General features: G+C 28.0%; 1 protein-coding gene across 2 annotated transcripts in view; it reads right to left on the reverse strand.

The window, feature by feature from the left end:
- Positions 1-5,293: 5,293 nt before the first annotated feature.
- Positions 5,294-9,964, reverse strand: part of LOC106682490 (thioredoxin domain-containing protein 11) — a 16,226-nt gene continuing 11,555 nt past the window's right edge. The window contains exons 10-13 of one of the 2 annotated variants that reach the window (XM_014423377.3): positions 8,636-8,829; positions 8,099-8,237; positions 6,888-7,128; positions 5,294-5,431 (exon numbers count right to left, since the gene is read on the reverse strand). In XM_014423377.3, coding sequence (XP_014278863.1) covers positions 6,889-7,128; positions 8,099-8,237; positions 8,636-8,829 — 573 coding nt within the window. In that variant the 3' untranslated portion in view covers positions 5,294-5,431; position 6,888. Of the gene's footprint in view, positions 5,432-6,885; positions 7,129-8,098; positions 8,238-8,635; positions 8,830-9,964 lie in introns of those variants that run through there. The other variant, XM_067046030.1, reaches the window with a different exon arrangement.

Here is a 9,964-nt window from a genome sequence, read left to right on the forward strand (position 1 = left end):
CACTCTCATGTCTCTCTTTGGTATACCAAGATGAATTAACTTTTGCTCTCCATCCAATCTCCCAAAGGCAATACCTCTATGGTGTTTTCTTATTCCAAGTCTTTAAAATCGAAAAAACCTAGCTATATCCTTGATCTCCTCATCATAAGTATAACCTTCTTCTGGAATTCTCTTCCCATCTCGATTCGCCAATCACATCCATTCTTTGCTTCAAAAAACACCTATTCATTCACTTCCTACACAACCAATCTTATGTTAATGTGTGAACCATGTATTTATTTTTAGGGGACATTTGTACCAGAATAAAATTATTTTTTTTATTTCATTTTCGTTTTCAGTGTAATAAAGTCTACACATAATCAATAATCATTATTACTTTTTTAATTGATTATATCAAACTTTATGTTATTGAAAACTTTTCTAATTGATTAAAATTAAAAAACTGAGTTTCAGGTCTTCATCAGGGGTTGTGGCGTAGAAGGTAGGCTTGCAAAAGTTAATTACCTTATAATTGAAAATTATGAGTTATTTTGTCATAAATTCTTCTTGCATTCAAATAAAATTTATTTCAACAATTTCCATAACATACTGACTATATTCCAATCAATTTACTGAAGGACTGTCTATTACTACTAACCCTTATGATCCATCCAGAAGACTGCTGAAATACTGGCCGAGAGACTTTCTGCATTGATCTCATTGTTATTATTCATTATCTGATTTGTTAAAAAAAAATTAATTTTTAAAAATTTTTCTCTACCATAGAAGATTTGCTTTTTGCTAAAGTAGATAGCAAATTCTTATATGGCCAAAATAGAGATATTTGCAAATAAATAAAAGATAAAAGGAAGATGATCTGGGTGTAGTCAAAGAAAAAACTGAAATAGTATTAAACCATTTATTATGAGTCAACATGGCTAAAAAAGATGTTAACGCTAAAATAAGATAGCAAAGTAAGAGAATAGATAACATGAGATAAAATTGAACTAAGGTGTGCCTAATTATGATATAAAATTTGTGAAAATTATTATAAAAATAAAAAAGTTAATTAATTAATTGTGTATCTTATTTTTCTTTTCTTTAATTTACACTTATTATTAATTATTAAATAAATTTTCAAATATCTTAAATCATAATTAGCCACACCTTAGTTAAATTTTATTTCATGTTATCTATTTTCTTACTTTGTTGCCTTATTTTAGTGTTTGTATCTTTTTTAGCCCTGCAACTTGGGGCAAAATGTTGACTTACATCGTTTAATGACAATTTGAGTTTTTCCTTTGACCACACTCGAACCAACTTCCTTTTATATATTAGACACGATGAATCGATTTGTTACCTTATTTCAGTGTTTGTATCTTTATTAGCCCTACAACATTGGGTCACATTAAATAGTTGAACCACTATTTGAGTTTTTTAATTCAACAAATATTTAATTGCTAATTTTTTTCTCTACCATGCTAGCATATTTGCTTTTTGCTAAAGCAAAGAGAGAAGATTCTTATGTGGCCAAAATAAATATATTAGCAAACAGATAAAACATTAATGAGTACAATGTGAAATTAAATACACATGTACTCAAATTTTTTTTTCTTTACTGAAAAAATATGTAAAAATTATATAAAAATGAAAAAAGTAAATTAGAAAAATAAGAATAATATATATGAATGGAATATAGTCCGGGTGAGGTAAATAAAAATCAAATAGTAAATGGGTATACTATTTTTAAAAATAGTATACCCATTTACTATTTGAGTTTTTTGAACCACACCCACACCATATTCCATTTATCTATACACACGGTCAATCAATAATCTTCCAATAAGATATATATTTTAAATCATAATTAGCGACACCTTAGTTCAATTTTATTTCACGTTGTCTATTTTCTTACTTTGTTACCTTATTTTAGTGTTTGTATCTTTTTTAGTCCTGATAAAGCCCTGCAACTTCGGGCAAAATGTTGACTCACATTAAATAGTTTAATTACTGTTTGAGTTTTTCTTTGATACTCACAGCATCTTCCTTTTATAGATTAGACATGGTCAATTAACTATCTTCCAAATAAATAAAGCTTTTGAATAAAGCATATAAAAGTAATGAGTACATAGTGAAATCAAATACAAATGTGCTCACAATTTTTTTTTTAATAAATGGAATTTGGTCTGGGAGCGGTCAAATTCCATTTATTGATACACACGGTCAATCAGCAATCCTCCAATTTTTTTTCTAAAAAAAAACTTTACCTTCTATTTATTATGACTTCAAGACAAATATTTATCATTTTATTCTGTAATATAAAAGCATTCCCATGGTAAAAGTTATTTCCTACAACGAAACATACCAACAAAAAATAATAATAAATAAAAAGTGCTGTATTAAAAATATTAATATTTACTCAAAGTACTATATAATGAGTATAATTACAACACTTTTAATCAATTTTTTTTTGGAGTGATTACAAATACTCATATTCAAAATGTATTGAGTATTTGAATTCCCTCTACAAACAATACTGACAGTTTTCCTTGAGTAATCATACACAGTTAACTCAGTATTCTTTGATAAATTTCTCCAACTCCACTAAATGTCTAAGATCTCCCCTTAAGATGATCGGGGGTGCGGTGAGGACTTAAAAACACTGTTTTTTGGGAAAAAATTTCAGGCCTCCTCCAAGGCAAAGTGCAATCAAGATAACAACTCCAAACACTCTAGAAATCCGAACTAGCGTAAAAAAAAGTTACTTTTTTTTTTTAAAACTCAGCAGGCAATAAATAACATTTTTGGTTTCAAATAAAAGTGCACACATGTAAAGGACATTTTTAACTTCCCGATCTACAAGCAAGTCATTGTAATCACTGTGAAAATCAAAAGTGGAAATTTATAGTTTTGATATCTGGTTATCTAATTCCTACGGAAGTGTTCATCATATATTTTGATGGAATTAGAATACAAAATATTTATTGTATAAATTATTTGATTTTGAAAAACTAATTTAAATAATAGTAGAAACATGTATATACAAATTTTATTGAACTCATTATTTTTTTTTTATCACGTTCTAAATAAATTCATGCAAAGAGAATTTCTTTTATTTTCATTTCTTCTCATAAATGAACAATCATATAATTTAAAATAATTAAATCATCACTCACCATTACTGGGGATATAAAAGAAAACAATTTTTTTTTAATTTTAATTTTATAATGTCAAATTTTCAATAAAATAAATAAAATAGTTATCAACATTCATATTTCTGAGTTTTTTTTACACTATTTTTCTTAATACATTCTATAATCCAAACACCTTCCTGCAGAAATTAAATCAGATTACCGAGATTACACTGTATGTTAGAATAAAAATACATGCAGTATTTTTTATTTTATATACAGCTAATTGACAGTATATAATGACTGTATAATTTCAAAAAATGGTCAGGATTATGTTAAAAAAAGAATAAAAATAGTTAACAACTATTTTCCGACATTTTACCCCACTTTGTAGAACTTCATTAAGGCTTTTCAACTTGATAGTTGAAGAAACTTTTGTAAGTATTTTTTATTTATTTACTGTTTTTAATTTTATTCTGCCATGATTGATATCTTTTTTGTATTTAGCCCTAAAGACGGTTTGAAATTGGTACAATAAAATAAGAATTACTAATTTTTACCCTTCAGTTCTGACCACATCTCCTCCCCAGGATCATCTTCTTCTTATATTAATACACAGTCAACAATAAATACATCATAAAACTACTGTTATTTTTGGATCAAAATTTAAAATAAGGATCAATTTAAAAAAAATATAATCTATATTTAAATTTTTGAATTGTACAGAATTCTGTACATACAAATCAAGTTCATCAAAAATCTTTATTATTTCTCCATACGCCTATGAAAAATGAAAAATATATATATATATAAAAGAGGGAAAAATATTTAAAAAATGAATAATAAAAGAAAGATTTTTATTTTTCCTATAGTTTAAAATTATCACATTTAGAAATAAAATAAAATAGTATGACATAACATTAACAAATGTTCAATAAAGAAACATAACTACAAACTGTCACAGCTGAATTTAGCTACTTCAGAACAAATCTCCAGTCAGAAGCTGGAGAAAAATCATTAAAAGTAATCCTAAAATATAAATTTAAGTAATGGAATAATTATTAGCAATGGTGGAAATTGATTATTTTTTATTTATTTTTAGAGGGGATTACAATTATATTGATAATAAAAATGAAAAGGAGTATTTTAAAGGAAAACATAGTGAATTTCTTTACCATAGAGGTATAAATTTCTAAAAAACAAATTTCCCATGGAGGCGAATACAGAATTAAATATTTAAACTTGAGAATTAAAATAACTGCTTAGTAGCATTCAGTCTTAACTATTTATAATTGAAGTGAATTTCTTTACCATAGAGGTATACATTTCTAAAAACAAATCTTCCAAAGAGGGGTATACAGTATTAAATAATTATATTTAAACTTTAAAATTAAAATAGCTGCTTAGGAGTATTCAGTCTTAACTATGTACAACTGTCTTTGCAGTAAAAATATCAAAAATAAAACAGACAACTGAGCTACATTCAAATATTTCATCAGACACAATATCAAATTTTTTTATTTTGTTTAAATCGAGCTTACTAAATTTACAAGATTGAATAATCAGTAATCTTTATAGAATATCAATGATACACTATTTTTTACATAAAAATTTCAGTATAAGCTTTGGAATGCAGCAATACGGCAAGGCGAAACATATAAGTTTTGTCTACCTCTCCTGTACCGTACTAATATATTTTTCCAATACAACAATTGTCCATTATGTACAATAATATCACATTGTTTTCTGTAATAAATATACATTAACATACTATAATTACATTATCATATTAAAATAACACTTGATTATTACTACCGATTCGCAGTCATAGTAATGATCTTGAGCATGATATAACTACAATCACTACATACCTCGAGGATTATATCATCATTAAATACTGAACCATATAGATCCAATCTCCATTTTAATTACAATTAAACATAATTTAATTGTTTTTCATTATTATAAGACTGAAAACTTTTTTTTATGTTATCAAATAACATAATTCCATTTGATTACAAACATTTTACATTTTTGATAAAGGTATATTTATTTTCAATGATGAAATTGAAATAAATAGGCCTGAATGTGAAATCATTATTTATATTCAATTAATATGTATATTATACATACGTTAAACCATTCTCGATTTAACAGTTGTAGAAGTCTCGACAATAGATGCTGTTAAAATTAATTGATGACAAAGGAAATTCCTTCTGCTGTAATAGATTAATTCTGAAGACAGTGTAGGCAGGAACTCTTCAATTAGGATTCATAAAAATGTTATAAACATAAGATCGTATCCACAGAGCTTATTTTACCTGAAACAAGACGATTAAGTTTAATTTTAATACTTAATAGGGTATTTGACAACATAGAAAAAAAATAAAATTGAAATAATGTTAATATTATTGTTAGCCAATTCAGAAACCAAACCATATATGTTTTAATTTATATAGATACAGGATTAATTTTTGTTTTAAAAACTAAGATTTTTAATCTGTGTACCAACAGAAAGAAAACGCTAGCCGCCATGATGGTTTCATATATGATGTCATTTAGATAAAAACAAACAACACAAAATAGTTTTTAAATTATTATGTATTTTGCTGTTAAAAAAATGTTCATTATTTCTTTCAAAAACAACCATGGAATACAGTTGCATGAAAACAGAAAGTAAAAATTTGCCTACAATCGATGCTTTAATATTAGTGAAATGGTTTGCAATCTGGATTTCTGTTCAGCATAGTTTAGGAATATTAAAATAAATGTTACATATTATTTTCAAACTGGAAGGCAAAATCAATATGTTTTTAGTTACTTTAAGTAGTCTTTTGGAATAAATATAACCTCTAATGAACTTGATATTTATATCTTGCATTATACTTATATCGAAGTTATCTTCACAAAAACATTCAATTATTTAGAATTGATAATAATTTTGGATCCTTTCGAGCCAGCTTTAGCCAAATGTTTCAAGTTTCAACATCTTTTGGAACTAGGAAAAACAACTTTTGTGGAGTCGTTATAGCAGTATTTTTGCAATTGGGTACTGCACAAGAACGTTAAGGAATATAACTCATAATAGATTATTGCTTAAATATCAAAGAAAAAAAAATTAAAATAACATTCGCCACTCGCACTGAGTAGATAAGCCTAGAATATGTGTATGTTGAAATGATGTCATGCTAATTCAATAATGGTTTTGCATGGCAAAAAAAAAATTAAATTTTAAAGTGTACTTCGAAACTAAATAGTGATTTTATTAAAAAAAACTACATGGAAAATCAGGGGGGACTATCATAAACAAATAAGCAACAAAATAGACTTTTCAAAAAACCATAAAACATTGGATTGGTGGTACATTAATAAATTATGAGTAGCCAAATATAGCTTTGTAATCAAATATATGTTGCTTGATTAAATACAGGACGACAATGACTAATGACTCCTGCTTGTAATTATTATTATTCTTTCACGCATAATCACATACATATTTTTAAAAAATTTGATTAATAGTTCTTATTCTAAACTTATCTAGTTCTTAAATTAATTTATAGATTTAATTACATGTTCTGATTTTTTTCTTTCTTTCTGGTTCTAGAACCTTTTTTTTACAAGTAGATAACCTGAGAAATTTAGTTATTCATAGCAATTTTGCCACAAAAATCTACAGATAAGCAGGAGTTGACTATAATAGGTTTTATATAGTTATAAAGCTAAAAAACAGATTGATTACATTCTAGAAAAAAAATTAGGAATTAAAAACTTACTAACGTCAGCTGATAGTGCAACCGATATTGTACTGCCTTGACAGGGCCCTAACAGCAGCGAGCGACTCTTGGATGCTGACCACCCTCGCCAAAGCAAGATGAACTGCCTTTAAGAAGGTAAGGGAGTGGAGTGTGTTCTTCCTATTGTTTGGGTACCGCCTCGACTCTCGCAACTTTTTATCAATTCCATCCAGCAACAATTTTCTTGTTTCCTGGACGCATTCGTGTACCTCTTGATTTTTCTCCTAAACAAAATGATCTCATAACTCTCTAGTAAAACTTAGGAAAAAAAAAATTAATTTAAACATAGAAGATTATTAGAAGACCATATGAAATTAATTCTAGGAAGATGATCCAGGTTCAGCCAAGAAAGGTACAAAAATATCAGAAAAAAATAATAATTAGTAACCAACATATAGCCCCACTTTGTAGGTCTTCATCAGTGTACTTTTTTTTTAATGACCCCCTTCCTGGTCATTTCTGACATTCGGGGGATCTAGAGGTGACCAACTACTCTAACCAGGGTGAGTGGTTAAGTTTTCCATTTCATGGGACTAAAATGGACAAAGTCCACCTCCCCCCCCCCCGGTTGAATTTAAAGCAGCCTGTAATTCTCAAGTTGCTAAGACATGCACCCCTAACGCCTGAGCTATGGATGGCCCTTTCATCAGTGTACTATCTAATAAATTTAGTTCTTTCTACATACTAATTTTCCATTGAAATCCTAATTTTGATAAAACATTCCACCATGCCATCTCTCCCCACCACATTTTTTTTCATATAAGATGCGATCAGTGAAGAACACAAATAAGTAAAAACTTGTTTGTTGTCACTGACTATACCCCCAACCATCTTCTCATATATCATCCATAGTCAACTATTAACTCATTATTACATTTATTTTTTCCCATTTTAAACCTCTTTAGATAATATTTTTTTTATAAATCTTTTTTTTTACAAAACTTTCTATGTATATTCTTATAGCATTATCATACGTTATATACTAATGAGGCCCTGAGAAGTGGAGCAAAATGTTGGTTAGTAATAAATACTTTTTTCTGCTGTTTTTTTACATTTCTTGATTGTACTCGAACCATCTTCCTACAATCAAAATTTAAAAATAAATTATACGTCATTTTTATGAAATAAAAAAAGGAGACATTTTTTAATTAAAAAATTCAACCTAATTTAAAATATATATATAAATACACTAACTGGATATTGACCCCATTTGGCACAAAGTGCCAACATGATCTCGGTGCGCTCCTCGATACCTAGATTTGCAAGCAGAAATTGTGAGATTGTACCGAAGCTCCACATCTGGTCACCAGGAAACAGCCTGCTCTCTGACTTCCTACATTTAACAAAACATATCTCAGTACCAATTTAACCTCTCTTTAAAGGAGAGATATAGTCAGATATTTATTGTAAGTCGCCTCATAGCCTAAAGTGTCTCAATATTTATTTATTTATGTTATCTATTAACAAACAAAAACATTTTGTTGGCCTGTTTTAAATTGAAACTGAATTAAATTGAAGGAACAATTTTCTTTTCTTCTTTTTTTTTTTTTTTTTTTTCAGATTAACCATTATTACTAACCAGTGAACACAACATTGGATGTAAATGTTTTATTATCAAACTAAACATACTTTTTACTTTTATCTATATTAATAATGTTAAATAAATAAAATATATTACACCAATAAAATTTACACAAATAAAAAAAAATTATGAACATCTTCCTCCATTACCTTACAGCAGGAAGAAAGAGTAGTGAAGGAAAGAAATGAAGATTGTAGTGCCATGGCAGGTCAATGCGATCTCCGTCGATTCTTGCCACAAAAAGACATTTGGTATCAGCCAACAGATGGGATATCTCGAGTAGTGTCAATGAACTGCGAGAGCAGGTTCCACAATACTGGCTATAGTACAGAATCAGGCTATGCTGTAAGCATAATTTAAGTCAGCTCTAGAACATGATTCTCCAAGACATTTTAAAACAATATTTCTATCACAATTAACTGGTGTCTTTAAGATTTTAATTGCATTTCTTAAAGTAGAAAATACATTAAGAAAAAAATTAACTTAAATTAACCATTATTGGAGTGAACAATAGTTGAGAAAGTACGCGAGTAATATATATATTGTAATAATTAAAAGTTATATAAAAAATAAAAGTGATTTTAATAGTTTTAACTTAATTCTCATATCTTAAGTATAGTTTGAAGATGACAAGGTCAAATAAAAAGATTAAATATTAAATAAATGTGAGAATTTTAATTTTATTTTATATAATATTATAGACTCTTAATCTCAGGGCGAGTTTCTAGGGAATCAGAAACAGACACTTTTACTATTAAAACTTAATTAAATTAATATCTCTTTTACACGGGTATTTAAATATAGGTATAACAAAACTAACCAATTTCATAGAATCTCCTTTAGATAGTTTTCTCAACAAACTAACACTGACTGTGGGCAATCTTTCAGTATACAAACACTAACGAAACAAAACCTTGGTTATATAAAAGTTTTCAACTCGCTTCTCATCCACCGAAGTATGATGTTTGGTGATCCAAACAAAGAATCCTTTTTGTCTTCATGGGTGACTCTTCGATGTCTCCTTTTTCAAGATGTCCACCCTTGAGCTGGACCAAAGATGATGAGGACCTCCTCATCCAGGAAACATCATTCCCCACCTGTGCCAATGCTCCCAAAAAGCAAAACCTGTCTCGATGTTCCATGTATACATCAATTGTCGCACAACAGTTTTGGATTTTTGGAAATGATTTACTTTCTGAATATTATTCTTTAGCACTATTTCTTGACTTCTATCTTTTCTTAAGTTTACTGTAATTTCAATTATGATGGGAAGTTAAAATAGAGTTGTTAAAATCTTTGAATCTGCTCAAAGATGGCTGTGATCCAACGAACTTTTTACAGGACTCGTGCCGCCATCTTGGCTTTGCACGATATTTTTTGTGACTGAATATTTTACTGGTGAAAATTGGTTAGCTTACTTTTAGTTTTAATTCTACAAATAAACATACTGAAATGATAAATCACATAAAACCTACTAA

This window comes from Halyomorpha halys, unplaced genomic scaffold (genome assembly GCF_000696795.3).
Source record: "Halyomorpha halys isolate HHAL.00 unplaced genomic scaffold, Hhal_1.1 Scaffold24.1, whole genome shotgun sequence".
Taxonomy (NCBI): Eukaryota; Metazoa; Arthropoda; class Insecta; order Hemiptera; family Pentatomidae; genus Halyomorpha; species Halyomorpha halys.